The sequence below is a fragment of the Camelus dromedarius genome, chromosome 7 (assembly GCF_036321535.1).
Source record: "Camelus dromedarius isolate mCamDro1 chromosome 7, mCamDro1.pat, whole genome shotgun sequence".
NCBI lineage: Eukaryota > Metazoa > Chordata > Mammalia > Artiodactyla > Camelidae > Camelus > Camelus dromedarius.
Genome location: NC_087442.1, coordinates 7337033 through 7355900, shown reverse-complemented (window position 1 = coordinate 7355900; position 18868 = coordinate 7337033). Strand labels below are relative to the sequence as shown.

The window sequence follows — 18868 nt, the reverse complement described above, 5'->3', positions numbered from 1 at the left end:
CTTTATATATGTTTATACTAACTCAGCAAATTTTAATTGGGTTTAACTCTCTATCCATTTTATATCTATTCCTTTCTGACCCTCAAAATCCCAGCTGCAAATTTTTATCTCCAGACAATCCTGCTATTAATCTACTAAGTAGGTTGAATCCTGAGCTATAGAGTAGTCACTGAAAGTATCACAGACACTATTACAAAGATTTTTCACTGAAACTATATTTGTACATCAAAAGGACAAATACAGAAAATAAATAATATGCTGTCCTCCATCAGGAGGGGTTAGGGCACCGGGAATTTCAGTGTCAGAGACTCAACATCTTTAGCCATTCTAACTATAAGGAAATAGTCAACATTCCACTAGTACAGTTCTCTTAAAAATTTGTGAGCCTCCTATGAATGCTATTCAGCCTTACTCCATTAAACAAAAGCCATATCCACAACCCCATAAAGATAAGCTCTTTATTTGCACTGGGCTTCTGCTGACACGCTAGGGGGAAAATGTACTTAGGATTGTTAGAATCCTTCTTGTTTAACTCAGAGGTTCTGTAAGACACACCACTAAGCTGCCAAGACGTTCTTTTGTCTGAATGAACGATTCTTGGAGGCACCACCTAATACATTTTGGAGGCCTTGATGTGGGTTTTATAAGTCACACCTCATTGTCATCTTTAGATCACATTTTCCTGGTAGTTGAACTTTGCCTGGAAGTGATTTCTTAATTTTTACATTATTCAACATCTAGAGAGACTGAAAATGGGAAAACATTTTATTTTCAAATCTATCAGGTCCTGGCTTCCTCGTCTTTAGCAGTCTTTCTTTAGTTTTTTTTCTCTTCTTTTTCCCTTTCACAATAAACAGAAAGAAGACACCGGAATACTCTGCTTGGAAATGTCCTTAGCTGGATTATGCAATTCATTGATTACAATGTTCTCCTTAACATATTTCACAGTGTTGCTAAACTTTCCACTGTAACATAGCAAGGATCCAGTTTTCTTCCATTTCCAGTAACACTGCTTCCTCACCATTCTTTAAGCCATTACTGACAAGCTCTTCAATAGCCATGATGCCTCATGGCTAATTTTGTTAGATATGTACTAGTTTATATTACAGTTATCTTCTCCTAGAATATATCCCATGTGGAAAAATGAAAGGATTTAACAATTTCAAACTCTAGCGTTATCAGGGCCAAACAGAACATTGTTATGAGACTGATGAAGTCCTATTTTATGAACTTGATTATACCTAGTCAATAGTGATCAGTGTGCTGTGCAGCTGCCTTGCTTAGATCTTGTTCTCACAAATAGATCTACTCATTCTGGAATAATTCAAAGCTACTGTGGTTATTTAGAGACTTCCAAGTATTCAAAAAACAGACTCAAATGATGGTCTCATTAAGAATAGTCAATAAAGTTACAGCTGGGATGTTTTCTCTCTGCTAAGTTTAGACATTAAACTCCATTCAATTTTATCTTGATTAGACAGATTTTTTCCCATTCTTTCTTCTTGAAGAATAGTCAGTTTACAGTGTTGTGTCAATGTCTGGTGTACAGCATAATGTTTCAGTCATATATACATACATATATTCATTTTTGTATTCTTTTTCATTGTAAGTTACTACAAAATACTGAATGTAATTCCCTGTGCTATACAGTATAAACTTGTTTATTTTATACATAGTAGTTAGTATCTGCAAATCTCAAACTCCTAATTTATCCCTTCCCAGCACCTCTATCACCTGGTAACCATAAGTTTGTTCTCTATTATGTCTGTGAGTGTGTTTCTGGTTTGTAAATACATTCATTTATATCTTTTTTTTTTTTTTTAGATTCCACATATAAGTAATATCATATGGTTATTTTTCTTCTCTTTCTGGCTTACTTCACTTAGAATGATGATCTCCAGGTCCACCTATATTCCTGCATTGGCATTATTTTATTTTTTTTATGGCTGAGTAGTATTCCATCATATACATATGCTACATCTTCTTTATCCAGTCATCTGTTGATGGACATTTAGGTTGTTTCCATGTCCTGGCTATTGTAAAAGTGGTGCTATGAACATTGGGACGCATGTGTCTTTTCAAATTATATTTTTCTCCAGATATATGCTCAGGAGTGGGATTACTGGATTATATGGTAAGTTTATTATTTTTAGTGTTTTAGGGAATCTCCATACTGTCCTCCATAGTGGCTACACCAATTTTAATTCCCACCAACAGTGTGGGAGGGTTCCTTTTTCTCCGCACCCTCTCTAGCATTTATTATTTGTAGATTTCTTAATGATAGCCATTCTAACTGGTGTGAAGTGATTCCTCATTGTACTTTTGATTTGCATTTCTCTTGACAATTAGCAGTGTTTAGCATCTCTTCATGTGCCTGTTGGCCATCTGGATGTCTTCTTTGGAGAGATGTCTATTTAGATCTTCTGTCCATTTTTTGATTGAGTTGTTTGTTTTCTTTTTATATTAAGCTGTATGAGCTGTTTATATATTTTGGAAATAGTCCCTTGTTCGTTGCATCATTTGCAAACATTTTCTTCCATTCTGTAGGTTGTCTTTTCATTTTGTTGATGGTATCTTTAGCTGTGCAGAAGCTTTTAAGTTTATTTAAGTCCCATTTGTTTATTTTTTATGTTATTTCCATTACTGTAGGAGTTGGTTCAAAAAAATACTGCTGCAATTTATGTCAGAGTGTTCTGCCTATGTTTTTCTCTAGGAGTTTTATAGTATCTGGTCTTACATTTAGGTCTTTAATCATTTTGAGTTTATTTTTTTATATGGTGTTAGAGAATGTTCTAATTTCATTCTTTCACAGGTAGCTGTCCAGTTTTCTCAGCATCACTTATTGAAGAGACTGTCTTTTCTCCTTTGTGTATTTTTGCCTCCTTTGTCATAGATTATTTGACCATAAGTTCCTAGGTTTATTTCTGGGCTTTCTATGCTGTTCCATTGATCTATGTGTTTGTTTTTGTGCCAGTACCATACCATTTTGATTACTATAGCTTTGTAATATAGTCTGGAGTCAGGGAGTGTGATTCCCCCAGCTCCATTCTTCTTTCTCAAGATTGTTTTGACTATTTGGGATCTTTCATGTTTCCATACAAATCTTAACATTTTTGTTCCAGTTCTGTGAGAAATGTCATTGGTAATATGATAGGGATTGCACTGAATTTCTATATTGCCTTGGGTAGTATGGCCATTTTAACAATACTGATTTTTCCAATCCAAGAACATGGTATATCTTTCCATCATTTTGTGTTGTCTTCAATTTCTTTCATCAATGTCTTACAGTTTTTGGAGTACAGGTCCTTTGCTTCCTTAGGTAGGTTTATTCCTAGGTATTTTATTCTTTTAATATAATAGTAAATGGGATTCTTTCCTTAATTTCTTTTTCTGATTTTTTTTTTTAGTGTATAGGAATGCAAGTGGTTTCTCTATATTAATTTTGTATGCTGAAACTTTACCAAATTCATTGATGAGCTCTAGTATTTCTCTGGTGGTGTCTTTAGGATTTCTGTATGTAGTATCATGTCATCTGCAAATGGTGACAGTTTTACTTCTTCCTTTCCAGTTTGGATTCCTTTGATTTCTTTTTCTTCTCTGATTGCTGTGGCCAGGACTTCCAAAACTATGTTGAATAAAAGTGGTGAGAGTGGGCATCCTAGTCTTGTTCCTGATCTTAAAAGAAGTGCTTTCAGATTTTCACTGTTGAGTATGATGTTAGCTGAGGGTTTGTCATATATGGCCTTTATTATGTTGAGGTATGTTCACTCTATGTCCACTTTCTGGAGAGTTTTATCATAAATGGATGTTGAATTTTATCAAAAGGTTTTCCCGTGTCTATTGAGATGATCATATGGTTTTTATTTATCAGTTTGTTGATGTGGTGTGTCACATTGATTTATGAATATAAAAAACCCTTGCAGTGTCTTGGGATAAAGCCCACTTGATCATAGTGTATGACCCTTTTAATGCATTATTGTAGTCAATTTGCTAATATTTTGTTGAATTTTTAATCTATATTCATAAGTGATATTGGTCTGTAATTTTCTTTTTCTGTGGTATCTTTGGTTTTTGGTATCAGGGTGATAGTGACCTCATAGTATGAGTTTAGAAGTGTTCCTTCCTCTGCAATTTTTTGGAGTAGTTTCTGAAGGATAGGTGTTAACTTTTCTCTAAATGGTTGGTAGAATTTGCCTGTGAAGCTGTCTGGTCCTGGACTTTTCTTTGTTGGGAGTTTTTAAATTAATTATTTGATTTCAGTGCTAGTAATTGGTCTAGTCATATTGTCTATTTCTTCTTGGTTCAATCTTGGAAAATTGTACCTTTCTAAGAAATTGTCCATTTCTTGTAGGTTGTCCTTTTATTTGGCATACAGTTGATCATGGTAGCCTCTTATGATCCCTTGTATTTCTGTGATGTCAGTTGTAAATTCTCCTTTTCATTTCTGATTTTATTAATTTGAGCCCTCTCCTTTTTTTTCTTGATGAGTTTGGCTAAAGGTTTATCAATTTTGTTTATCTTTTTAAAGAATCAGCTTTTAGTTTCATTGATCTTTGCTGTTGTTGTTGTTGTTTTTTTAAAGTCTCTATTTTATTTATTTCTTCTCTGATCATAATGATTTCTTTCCTTCTACTAACTTTGGGTTTTGTTTGTTCTTCTTTCTTTAGCTGATTTATATATAAGGTTAATTTGTTTATTTAAGATTTTTCTTGTTTCTTAAGGTAGGCTTGTATTGAGGCTTGCATTGCTATTAATTTCCCTCTTAGAACTGCTTTCGCTGTGTCCCAGAGGTTCTGGATCATCTTTTTGTTTTCATTTTTCTCTGAGCATTTTTTGATTTCTTCAGTGATCCATTGGTGGTTCAGTAGCATGTTGTTTAGCCTCCATGTGTTTGCAGGTTTTGCAGGTTTTTTTCTTGTAGTTGATTTTTAATCTCATAGTGTTGTGATTGGAAAAGATGCTTGATATGATTTCAGTTTTATTAAATTTACTGAGGCTTGCTTTGTGGGCCAGGATGTGATTGATTCTGGAGAATGTGTATTTGCACTTGAGAACAATGTGTATTCTGCTGCTTTCAGCTGGAATGCTCTATAAAATATCAATTAAGTCCATCTGGTCTAATGTGTCATTTAAGGCCTCTGTTTCTTTATTGATTTTCTCTCTGGATGATCTGTCCGTTGATGTAAGTAGGGTGTTAAGGTCCCACCCCACTATTATTATGTTATTGTTGATTTCTCTTTTTATGTCTGTTAACAGCTGCGTTATATATTGAGGTGCTCCTATCTTGGGTGCATATATGTTTATAATTTTATGTCTTCTTCTTAGATTGATCCCTTTATGTAGTGTGACAGACTTTAGCTAAGATGAGAAATTTTCTGAGGGGATTAAGTCAATGCAAATGCAAATGCAAAAAAAAAAAAAGAAAAAAATACATACCATATGACATTGAAATAGAACCTTATATTTATTTTTTAAGTCAAAAGATTAATGTAAGTATATTTCTATTTTTACATAGTACTGTGTTGATGGAAAATGATTATGTACAGCTCTGTGATTAATCCTTAAAGGGGATTCAATTGATAATTATTAGATTTAAATATTGTAACCCATTAGTAAAAGGTGAATGGAGGTTTCTATTGTTCTAAACTACTATTACTATTGCTAGTCAAACAGAATAGGACATTTTAAAAAATCACTTAATGGTTAAGTTTTTGGAAAATTTTTTATTGAAAATTCACTTTTATCCGATTAAAGAGACATCTTGGTACCAACCTATTCTTATAATATTTTTTTGCTGTAGATATAACACTAGATTGGAAAGAATGTATGAATAACCTGAGATTTTTAAGCAAATTGCTACAATTTAAATTTTCTCTGGGACGTAAATTTAGTGTGGGGAACAATATGAAACGTAGAAGCTTGGGGGAACTTTACGGAGATATTTAAAGGGTTCAAGAAATTTTATTCCGTATGGCCATACATTTTCTATTCATAATAAGAATTATATATTTTTCTATTGAAAAAGCATAATGGTAATTGATTTGTGGTGCTATTTTAAAGTTTTCTTGCAATAAAAATCTTAATGTCTGATCTCAATCTTAACATATGTATGTTCTGTTTCCTAATAGATCCAGTACTATTTACTTTATTTTTTGGTCTTGTTTTCCTTCTTTTTAAATTCTAGTTTTATTTCTTATCATTTATGCTTCCTATCCCATTTTAGGTACCTTATATGAGACGGATATTCAGAGCAGTGTGGCTGATCCTTATGCCTAAATTTATCTCTTTATACTATTTCTTTGGGTTTTATAAATTAAGAAATCATTTGTAATACAAATTGATTTAAATATTAATTCATAAAAGAAATCCACCTTATTTGATAATAGTAAGTTTAGCTTCTTGACATTGGAGTAACAGGCCTCTAGAGAATGAAGATAATAGAAGTAAATATTGATGGTATAAAAGGAAGACAGTTGGATAGTTGGGGTCTAAAGTTTTATGTCCTGGTCTCTGAAGACAGGGTCAGATGAAAAAGTACAGCGGTGAGGCTTCAGTAGCAGGACAGGGAGATGTGACAGAGTGAAAAAGAAGATGTCAAAAGAGAAAATATGAGGGATGGGAGGCCCCAGAGACAAACACTCACCTAGGTTCAACCCTTATGTCTTCCCCTGAAATAATATCATCTTCTCAAAAGACTTCATTCTTCCGCATTGAGCACAACATCAACAAGGGTCCACAAAACACAGCAGTTGGATGTGCAGGCTGTGGTCGGGGAGAACACCCAGAGGAACTGCAGTGAAGCATGCTGTGCACAGAATTTAACATCCCCATTTTTTCTCTCTCACAGGTTATCTGAACCAGATGCATAATTCAAGTCACTCTGTCCTTCAGCCTTCATTCCAAGGCTGCATGCAGCTCATTCAAGTGGATGATCAGCTTGTGAATTTATCCGAAGTGGCACAAAGGAGGCCAGGAAGTTTCGCGAATGTCAGCATTGATATGTGTGCCATCATAGACAGGTAAACCGTCTTTTCATCCTGCCTCAAATGGTCCATACTTTCAAAATTCATGTTTTTGTTGTAGGATGAATGAAACACCCAAATGCACAACCCTCTAAGGGGGGACGTGGGAGGAGCCATTTGCCCTGCCCATGGTGCATGCTTGTGGTTAGTGGTGACGTTTATAACAAGACTTGGCTGCAGATGGCAGAACAGTCTGTGATGTCACATTAATCCATTCAACCTCCCTCAGTGAATGCGAGCTTTATGCTCGTAGTTTTACAAGCAATAGCTGGAAAAGGAACTCTGTATATTCAGTTTTGCTTCAGATACCCACAAGCAGAAATATCCTTCTTCTCCTTGTCTTGGTCGTGACTCATCCTTAGTGAATTGTCCCCTCTAAAGCCCCCTCTTGAAGGAAAAGAAGCAATAAAAAAATGTTGGTGGTCAGTATGGGGATTTACTGAAGTAGAATATTTTAGTCTTCTTACAGATTATACATGCTGAAATATTACAAAATTTAATCTATATTAGTTTTTTGCAAATCTAGGGAGGAGCTTTTTATAAAAACTTAGTTGACCTCATCTAACTATGAGTTGAATTTAGCCTGCTAAATTTAGGTGATTTTGTAACATATTTCCAAATCTTTTGAGAGAGGGCCCTCTTCTTCTGAAAAATGATTTTATTAGTTTTGTATTTGGAAGATGAAAGTTCTGTAAGTCTCAGTCTGCCCTCAATAGAGTAAAGACCTTAAGTCTCTACTGATCTTCTTTCATTTAAGAGGAGATCCTTGGGGAAGTCTTCCAAAGACATATAATGAATCTTTATAGTATATAAAATTATCCAAAATAAAGTAAATTTTCTCCTGTATAATCTTAATAAAATAGTATTTTTGTGAATGGTAAATTATAGTTTATGATGTCTGTAGAGTGTAGCTTTAATATTTTTATAAGATTTGATGACATAGCATATTGCTTATTTCTATTACATATATGCAAATACACATCCTCATGGTCTAAATAGAACAGCAAAAAATTTTAATAGAAATATACTCCTAATTTTTGAACCATCAGTAATGTAATAGCTGTTATTTCTGCCAAAAGCAAGTAGTGGCAATAATCAGAAAAACTGAGAGATGACTGTTTTAAGATCACATATCTGATATGAAACATGTATTCATAAATTTTAATAATGGTTTTCCATACAGGGAGATTTTCCTCCTTGGTAGTGGCTATACAGTGTATGGAGATGTTTTAGTACCTTGCTCATTTTCCATGTCAGTAGCTTTAATAATGCAATAATTTCTGTCAATAATACCCGAGTTAGTTCACCTAGCTTTTGTAAACAGGCTAGACTTTCTGGTGGTGTTGCTGTTTCACTTCAAACAGCGTGTTTCCTGGGTATTATATTTCAACTTTTTGCTACCAAAGAAGTCCAGGTGAGGTGCTGAGATTTTGCTGTTTTACTTCCACGGAGAGATTAGGAGTTAAAATGGCTCCAATGAACGAGATTTTGGCAAATGAAGAGAACGGAAGGTGACACTCCCGATGAGGAGAAGAACACAAGAGATAATGCAGAATAGGGAATAAAATTTTCAATTTTTGGCAGAACATGAAGATACAAAACATGTTTTTGCCAAAATGGCGTTCTCTCATTGTCTGTGTGGCCAACTATGCTGTAGCTGACAGAACAAGGAACATGCCTTTCTTACCCTCAAGGATCATATGGGGAAGTAGTCACCTCTGACACATCACAAATTTCCTTGATCTGTGGAATCCATCTTCTGCTTGTCTTATATTTTGAGGTCAGTGACTCATTTTTTGAGGTATAATTGACATGTAACATATTAGTTTCAGACGTAAGACGTGATGATTCAGTATGTGTATATATTACCAATGATCACCAGGGCAATGACTTCTGCACTTCAGTTCCCACTGTGTGAAATAGCAGATCCCTTTATCCACCTAAAATGTGCACAGTTGAGACTCTTAGTCTGTGAAGTGCTGTATTTTTGCATGCATGATGCAGGTCTACACACACCGTATTCCAGCCATTGAAGAGCACGTGGATGATTTCACCCCTAATCCGTGTCTGCGTAGGAGCGTGCCAGTGACTCCAGCCTGCACTCACATAGCTGTGGCCCATCACATAGCTCTTTTACAATATATCCCTGGCTCATCTCTGGTTTGATGGGTTTTTTTCCCCCTCTCTAACTGAAAGTTTGCAGCTGCCTGATCTCTACCGTTTCATTTTCAGACTACCTAACTTCTCCCTAAGCAAGCCAACACTGGCACTTTCTTACTTTCATCCTTTCAAATTTCAGTTTGATTGATATGAGAGCTATGGAAATGGAAACACAGGGTAAAAAAATAGAAATCACAGGCATGACTATTTTTAAAATGTTTGGAGATTACAGGAGCAGCTGCAATGATTTTATGAGTGGAACTTAGGGAAACAGTTTGGGGAGGAGGATTCTAAAGGAGTTTTGCCATGTGTCATACTGGAATAGCCTATGATTTGAACTTCTTTTTCTTTGTGTGTGGACTTACATATACCTTACTTTGTTTATTTGTTTCCTGAGCACAGCATTGAATTAAGGAAAGAGCGAGCATGCCAAGCTGTAGAGTTAGTCATTCGGTAGTGTTTTCTGGGTGCATCCGTGGTACCAGGCACTGTTCTAGGCACTTAGGATAAATCATGGAACAAAACACACAAAGTTCCTTGCCCTTGTGAAGCTCAAATTCTGGGGAGAGGGGAGGAAGGACAGATGTGATAAATAAATAAATACTGTAGTAAGTTAGAAGGAATAAGTGCTATGGAATAAAAAAAGAAAAAAAATGTAGAGCAAATCAAGGAGAACTGGCATTTCAAGAGACTGAGGTGCTGGGCTGCAGTTTAAATAGGTTGGTCAGAGTTAACCTCACTGAAAAAGATATGAGCCGTGCAAGACCTGAAAGAGGCAATAGAACTCACCCATCTGGGGAAAGAGCATTTAAGGCAGAGAGAACAGTCAATGCAGCAAGGCTGCCGGGCATGATCTGGGGCCAGCAAGGGGCCAGGGAGGTACGTTTAGAAGGACAAGGAGCAGAGTCGCAGGAGAGGAGGCCAGGTCCTGGAGACCTGTAGGTGATGGTAAGGACTTGGCTTTTATTCTGAGGGAGCCATTGCAGGTTTCTGAGTAGAGCAGTGACATGATTTAGCTTATACTTTAAAAGTCTACCTCTGGCCGTGGGAGGAGGAAAGGTAGAAGCTGGGAGCCTAGTCTAGTAGTCCAGGTGAGAGATGCTGGTGGCCTAAGACCAGGGTGCTGGGATGAGAGGTAGTGTGATGTGGTCAATCCTGAATATACTGAGAAGGTAGCGTCAGTAGAGTTTCTTAACGGAGTAGATTCAAGGTATGAGAGGAAGAGAGCAAATAAGGATAAACCCAAATGATCTGGTAACAGCGTCTGGAAGGAAGGAGTTACTATCTCAGATGGGAAGGCTGGTGGTACAGGAAATCAGTCATGGGTAGAGGGGAAAATCAGGAACCCGATGTTGGGCACGAGTTGAAAGGTCTATTGGACGTGTAAGCGGAAGCGTCAAGAAGGCAGCGGAACGTACGTGTCTGAGAAGCGCACACCTGCAGATCGCACAGTGAGATGCTGTGTCTGACCAGTGCATCCTGTCTATCTACTGAAGGCCTCTGGTTTCTTCAGCTGTATTTCATGAACAGCCATAGAGCTGGAAGGGGAGAGGGTGGGCCGTGGGCAGGAAGCCTCTTCCAACGTCAGAAGCCTGTCGCTTTACCCTTGAGTGAGACCCTGCTCGTAGGGAGGAGGACTTCCACCAAACCCTCAGCTGCTGGACTGTTCTCTGAAAACAGTACGCTATCTAGCAGATAGTCTCTGTTTCTCCTTGCGTGAGCACCGTCTTTTACCTACTCCTACGGCCCTCGCATTGTTAGTTCCTCATGGCAAACATCCTTAGGTGCCAGACTTAACTCCTCTTCTCAACCTACTTCTCTCTTTCCTCTTTCTAGGTATGAAAATCTGACAGGCAAAAAGCCTTCAAAAACACTCCTATAGCTAGAGTTAGGTTTATTCACTTCCTCCTGCAAAGGAGAGCCAAAACAGAACCATGGGGCATCTCAGAGGGAGGTGGGGGAGAGGGGAGAGTGAGGAAAGGGTACTGGCGGGTCTGAGTGAGTCCTGGCAGGGTCCTGGCAGGTACTAGTCAGAATTTGTAAACTAGGAGAGTTGCTGCCACAGTCAGCGGAACTTGCGAATGCAGGTGGAGCTATTGTTTGATTTGTTTGTCTGTGATTCTTACCCAGGACATACAGACTGAAGATGCTGGTGTTAAAGTATTCTGAGCTGAAGCAGGTGGTGTTCATGACTGGTTTGATAAAATTTATCAGTTTGGGGAGTAACAGTGAAGTCCATTTTGCTAGCTGCGACTTCTTCATCAATCCTTAGATCCCTCTTACAGCTTAGCTGCCAGAGATTTTTTCTTTGTCATTCTCAGGAGTAGGTCGGTGACACAGGCTTGGCTAATGAGAGGTAAGCAGAAGTCAGCTAGGGTGTTCTGAGAGAGAAAGCTTTTATTTTCCTGATACAAATGTCACTTCTTCCCCTCCAGTCTCCTCGTTTAGATGCAGACACCCTGCCTGGAGCTGTGTGGTCCAGAAAACCCGACCTCCAGTGAACCAGGGTCAGCAACCACCTTCACTCCTTTTTGTGTGAAAAAAAAAAAGCAGTCCTTGTTTATTTAAGCCACTGTGAGTCAAATATTATTTTTCTTAGAGCCGAAAGCATCTGTCCTTTCTCCATTGTCCACGTCTAAAATCAACCAATACTGTCTTTTTACCAGATCACAGAGAAACAAATTCCCAACTGTGGAAATGGCTTTGAAAGAAAAGATGATGTATTTATTTTAGGATATATTAAGTTGCATGCCAGTGATGTTCCCTGGAGATCGGAACTGGGGCCAAATGGCTGTTTAGAGGCCAAAGCAAATTCATATTATAAGTTAAGCTTTTGGTAGAAAAACTGGTAAAAGTAGTTCATTAGAATTAGAATCTTCTTTGCCTTTCCTAAAACCTCCCTTATAAGTATATTAAGAAGCAAAACCAGTCAGTGTTCTGGAAAGCACCGAGAGTGGAAGAGGAAGGGTCAGTGTCCCAGCTTAACTGCAGCCTACAAAATTACTGCTTGAGAAGTTGTGGATAGACTGGATCCTATTTCTGAGTTAGTAATTAAGTCTTTGTTGTATCTTTGGTTGTTGTATTTTGGATACTCATAGACCCAGTTTTTATTTTTTAACTCAATGCTTTCTTTTCAGGAACATCTCCCCAGTTTGATTTTTTTTTTCTTTGAAAGGAAGGACTAAGTACATGATTTTTTTTCATAAGAGCATTTAGAGGAGATTTGGATAGGTATAATGTGAGATGCCTCAAAACTAAGCCAACTGCTGGAAAAGTGAACAACAAATGAGTAGATTAACGTTAGCTGTTCAAAGGGAGGTCATGACCTTTTATAAAAGCAAATTTAAAATTTACAGTCCTGAGATGAAGAATATATGTAACATTTTTTATTTTCTAAAATTTGTCTTCATTTGCTTATAAGCTCCCATTTCCAATCAATAGCAGAAAAAAAAAAACATTTGAACACATACATTTGGATTCCCTAATAACTATATATGTGTAAGTATAGGATTCAAACTTACCAAAGGTCAGACTCCCATTTGGGGCTCCTGTCCCATTTCGAGTGTCCCCCAGATCCCTCCAGCACAGCCCTTGGGTCAGGTCCAGCCAACTTACGAAACATCTTGTCATCGGAGAAGCAGGGTCTGCTACACGTGCTCTTCCTGAGGGCCCCCCACCTGCCTGGTCCTCAGTCTCTGTCCCAACTGCCCACTGCTCTGGCAGCTCTTCCTACTGGCCGTGGGATATGCCTTCGCTCCTGCTAAGCTCAGATTTTGTGGTCTAGTTAAGGAGATGACTTGTCCCAATTTGTCAAGGACTGTCTTGGTTTTAGGACTGAAAACCATGTACCTCCTGGGTAAACCAGGATGGTTGGTCACTTGAAGTTCTGTGTACTCTTCTGGCACAGAACTTCTCTTGATTTTCTTACTTTTTCTTTACCAGATATCTAAACATTTTTTATTGACCTCAGAGGGACACACAGTGATATCTAGATCTCTTGCAAACTGTGTCTAAGCTGAAATTAAGTATGGTATGTGCGTGGCTGTGGGAGTGGGGAGTAGGGGTAACTATCTCAGGCCGCTCTCTGCCTCAGTGTGTCATGCTCCTTATCTGCTGTACACACCTCAGGCTGACCTGAGGCCTCTGCAAATCAGATTCCCAAAGGCAGAAAGCGAGGCACAAGCCACCACCAGCAGAGGATTTCTGTTGAAATTCATTCAGTCAGCACATACTTACTAAAGGTCACACAGAGAACACTTCCTCCTGGAACTTGAATGCTGCTGTGGTGGAGGGAGGGGAACTGATCAGACCTCATGCTGCCCTAACACTATGTGCCTCTCTTTTGTTCTCAAAGACAGAGCTCTTTCAACCCCAGAGCCCCAGGGTTTTAGACCATCTCCCCAAAATTGAATCTGGACGTCCCCTCCCTCTTTGTTCTAGTCCAGAGTGCAGAGGCGAACTCTCTCAGCCCCCACTCCTTGTGAGAAATGCCGTTGATCCGCTGAACAAGAAAAATAAACAAGATCAAAACTTTGGCTTGAAATATCTGAAAATTATTTCCACCGTAGGAAAGGGAAGGCTGGTCTCACAAACATGGACATCTCTGTAGTGACGCTCTGTGTGCCAGGCTTCCTTTCTGCTCAGCTGGATAGTGCTGCCTGCAAACTGTCACCCTGTGGGTCTGGCCCATTTTCATACATTTCCAGGCTGACCATTCCTTCCGTCCTTCTTTAGAAATGTTCGTGTCATCAACTGGGCTGGTGTCAAACTGTGCCAGCACTTCCTTCACACTGGGAAGCCTTTTGTCTTTCGTTATTAGCTTCTTATTACTAAAGCTGTAGTTTTCCAGGAATGGCTTACCTTTCACTTCACGGTAATTATGCAGAAGCAGCAAAGGAGGAAGAAAGTCTCTCCGATAAACCTCTCATTATTCGAAACTTCATGCCTGTTCAGTTCTGGCTTCATTGTGGCTCTGATCCCATGAGACTTCTAAGCAGCAAAGAATAGGTCCGCCGGAACTCGCCCTCTGAGAGGTGGAGCCAGCAAGCACTTCTCCAAGCACGGGGCTAGACTTCTTTTGTGGGAACACCCGTGAAAAATACCCTTAGAACAGAAGGTATTTACAGTTCTAAAACCAGTCAACCAGCTCAAAATGAACAAATGATAAAATGTAATAATTCTTAATTTCCTCATGTGACTTCATATTGTGACTCTTTTGTTGGTACGTCTACTTTATCTCTTCACCTTGTCTCAGTTTATTCCCCTTCTTGATCGACCCCATTGATTTTATATTGCAAAGGCCTGTGTTCTTTCCTTCTTGGGGCTAAATTGAATTATTTATTAGATTTCTGGAATGCTTCGCTTCATCATGCTAGGTCTGCCTCATCTGGTATTAGAGACGTGGCTCTATCTATAAACTTTCTTGGCCTTCCATGTTAACCCCAGACTCCCCTTTGGTCTTTAATTGACATTGTCAAAGCCATTTGGTTTCTTATAGAAGGATTCAGAGAGGAGTTTCCTGTTTACACCTAAGCATTGAAACTGTAGTCATCTATCCTGGCAAACAAACATAAACCCAGTGACCTACAAGCGTCACCCACCCAGGTGAACCCATGTTCAAGTCAGTTGTGTCTCTGAAGTGATTTCAAAGTGATTTTATTTTTAAGTAAAAACAAAATAGTAGAGTGACAAAACTAATTTTTACTAAGAAAATACAGTAGTAAAATGTCAGGTGAGATAACTGTCCTAGGAAAAAAGGGGGAAAGAAAGTTGGATTAACCACGTTAAGAGTCAACAGCAGCCTTATTCTTGTTTGATGTATTCCACATATTAGGACAAAAGGAAACTGTATTTGCTTTTGGTGTGGTGTATAGCTGTGCCTGACATTTAAATCCCAAAGTGCATAGTGCGTGAAAGTTATGTCAGGAAGCAGTTATGTGTTTGAAGATAAGCAAGAAGGAAAAAGATAAATAATTTTAACATATCACTAAATCAACTACAGAGACTTAAATGAATCATTACATTTTTCCTTGCTTTTGATATTAAGTTACCTGAAAAACAAAAACAAAAGCAAGTGATTAAAGAATATATTTAAAACATCTGCCTTAACAAATATTTTCTTCTTAAGATAATTGCTTTTGCCAGTTGCTTAGATATGTTGTGAAATTTTGAATGAACTCTAAGAACTCATTTCACCGTTCTCCTCTTAAACCAACTTTATGGATTCATAGAAACGCACTATTCACTTTGTAAAATATAGGGAGTGATCCCCTTAGCCTGGTGGATGAATAGTTGGAGCCAGTAGGCTACCATCTTTCATCCCTTGTACTCCCTACATGTTGTGTGGGAGTCAGGTGTTCATTCCTGGATACATTTTTGCAAGTCATACTTGTTATTGTAATAACATGATCTAATTAAATACAAACTACGTTTTCAAGTAGGGAGAAACAGAAAAATAGTTTCCATTGAAGCCAAATTTAAAGGTTTTAGAAAGGCAAGTAGCCTAAAACAAACAAAACCATCAGTTTAGGTATGAACAAGGCAAAAGTAAAAATTGGCAGACTCACTGGTGTCTTTAGTGTTCACCGCACTTTAAGATGCCAAGGCTGGAAATTGAGGGTGATGCTTTATGGCAGTGGTTCATCAGAAAGGCTGGTCAATTGGAATTGTACTGTTCCAATCAGGGGGCCCCTATCCAGTGACTCCAGAGCAATTCCCTCTGGCAAGTGAGTTATTGAATTTACATGATGAAGGGTTTTAAGTTAATTAATATTATTAAGGTAAGTATCCACCTAATGTTTACTTTCTTTACTTCATTGAATCCAACATATTTAAGACTTCTACTGCCCTCTAGTCTGAAAAAAATGAAGAAAGCAGAATTCACTTTTTTCTTTTGCTTTTTGTATTTCAAATAACAGGAGAGAGAGAAGGAGGGAGAGATGGAAGAATGAAGGAAAAAGGAAGGAAGGAAGGGAGGGAGGGAGGATGGAAAGAAGGAAGGAAGAGAAGGAAAACTATTCGTTCACCTTTCTCTCTGGTTTGTTCGTATGGAACATTACCTACTGTCATTAAAATAGAAATCAGGGTGAAAATTAAAGAATGGTGTCTATTTATTATAGCAGTTTAAAAAGGTCTTTTTTCTTTGAGAGTTTCCCTTTGCTATTTAAATAATCCATTACTTGAGAAGAAGGAATATAAATTTTCTATGCCAGGAAACAGTTTTATTAAGACTTGGGCCTTGTCATTTTTATTTCATTTGTTAATTAAACAAAAGTACTTCCTTTTCCTGTGATTATATTTATACTACCTAAAAAAAACTGGTTTCAATGGGGTAACAAGTGTAACTTTTTAGATAACATTGTCTAGAGTTCTGGGAAGTACCCATTTTCATATTAGAGATAAATACTTTTTCATTGTCTGTGTCTGTGAATTCGTAGAGGAACTTATTAGAGTCTGAAACTCATTTTGTTTACCAAATCCTGCTTCCATCAAAAAGAATGTTACATGAGCAGGGGGGAGTGCAGATGGAAGGGGTAGAGAATATATGTGTGTGTGTGTGTGTGTGTGTGTGTGTGTGTGTGTGTGTTTGGGATACTGTTGAAAAGTGAACCTGTAATAAATGTTAACAAACAAGTTGCAGTATCTGAAAAGGGTATCTTAATCAAAATGGATTGATTTAAATGATCATAACCTACAGTTATGGTAAGGAGAGATTCTCTGAGTACCATACAACATTTGTTTATGAGATAAACTTAGTTTGCCTCAAACAGGAGGATCCTGTTAAACTTTTATTCCAGTAGTTTCGTGATCTTTGATCCTTTGGCATAGTCCCAGAAAGGCTCCATCAACATAAATATTATTTTTATGGACACACTTCAGTGAAGACCCCTTCTGGGCAAATGGACATGACATCAAAGTGAATTAGTTTTTCTTGAAACTTCAGGCATTTGAAAAGTAGAAACAAAAGAAAACCCTTTAAAATCTTAATGACATTTCTGAAGTTAGAAGCACTATAAGCAAGGAGGCAAATTCTCTTCACATAGTTGTTATGTATACAGCCGTCCTGCTGTATCCGCTGGGGGTTGCTCTGATGGTCTGTGCAGAGGCGGTGAGAGCCTGAGCTATGGGGGTAGCGACAGAAGTGAATGGGAAAGGGTTAATCCAGGGTAGTTAGGAGTTGGATTAAGGAGAGCTCATTGGATGTGGAGGTTGGGAAGGTATTTGGGAAGGTATTCAGGAAGGAGAAACTGGTTTCAGAGTGAGAAGAGATTTTAATGGAAGATTAAGTGTTATCTTTATTAGTCCCTGAATAGTGTCTTAATGGCATATTGAAGTTATTCAGTTATTGAGACATGAATATTAAGTTAATTAACTCTTTAGTAATGAATACAGTAGTCCTGTCTCTGTGGTTTCACTTTCTGTGTTCAACTGTAGTCTGAAAATATTAAATGGAAAATTCCAGAAAGAAACAATTCATAAGTGAATAATAAATTGGCGGCGTTCTGAGGAGCGTGATGAAATCTCCGTCCGGCGTGGGGCTGTGGGCCCTCCTGTTGTCCAGCACTCCTTCCCGTTAGTCATCACTGGTCTCTTTTCTGAGCGGTCAGGCCGACTGTTGGGTGTGCAGTGCTTGTATCCAAGAAACCCTTGTTTTACTTAATAATGGCCCCGGAGCCCGAGAGTGGCACTGCTGCCAATTCAGATGTGCCAGAGAGAAACTGTAGAGCGCTTCCTTTAAGTGAGAAGGTGAATGTTCCGGACTTGATAAGCAAAGAAAAAAGAATCGTATGCTGAGGTTGCCAAGATCTACAGTGTGAACGAATCTTCTGTCTGTAAGATAATGAAGAAGGAAAAACAAATTTGTGCTAGTTTTGCTGTCACACCTCAAACTGCAAAAGTTACAGCCACACTGTGTGACAAGTATTTAAGATGAAAAGGGCATTAAATTTGTAAAAAAGATATTTTGGCAGAGAGACAGACCACATTTGCATAACATTTATTCCATTATAATATTATAATTGTCCTATTTTATTATTGTTGTTGTCAGTTTCTTACTGTGCCTAATTATAAGCTAAACTTTATCTTAGGTTTGTTAATATTTTACTGTGCCTAATTTATAAATTAAACTTTCATAAGTACAGGAAAAACAGTGTATATAGAGTTTGGTACTGTTCAAGTTTTCACTTGGGCGCCTTGGACCATATCCTGAACAGAAAGTGGGGACGACTGTGTATTAGTTAGAATAAGGTTTTACTGGGATCTAGAAAACTGGTGCAAACAAGTAGCAGCAAATGAGCAACAGGAAGAGGTAAAAGAAAGTTAAAATAAGAAGGGCAGAGCAGAGTTAGAAGTGCTTGTGATGACGTAGTGAAACACAGGAAGACAGGAGCTGGGACACTGACTATGGCCGTCCCTGGCCAAATGTGCCTTTTGGACACTTAACAAGCCACTTCTGATTGAGATGTGCCATAGTGTAAAATACACACTAGGTTGTGAATACTTACTATAGGTAGAAGAATATGAAATATCTCATTAATAATTTATATTGATTTCATTTTGTATTAAATAAAATGTTATTAAAGTTCATTTCACCTTTTCCCTTCCATGTTTTTTAATGTGCTGACCATAAAATTTACAACTGCGTGTGGTCTGTGGCTCGCACGGTGTTTCTGCCGGACAGTGCTGGT

The 18868-nt window shown here is 37.9% G+C and overlaps 1 protein-coding gene across 3 annotated transcripts in view; it reads left to right on the top strand.

The window, feature by feature from the left end:
* Positions 1-18868, top strand: part of CNTNAP2 (contactin associated protein 2) — a 1833097-nt gene that overhangs the window by 1038388 nt on the left and 775841 nt on the right. For all 3 annotated transcript variants that reach the window (XM_064487267.1, XM_064487269.1, XM_064487268.1), the window contains one exon: positions 6848-7019. In XM_064487267.1, the coding sequence (XP_064343337.1) occupies positions 6848-7019 (172 nt within the window). The remainder of the gene's footprint in view (positions 1-6847; positions 7020-18868) is intronic.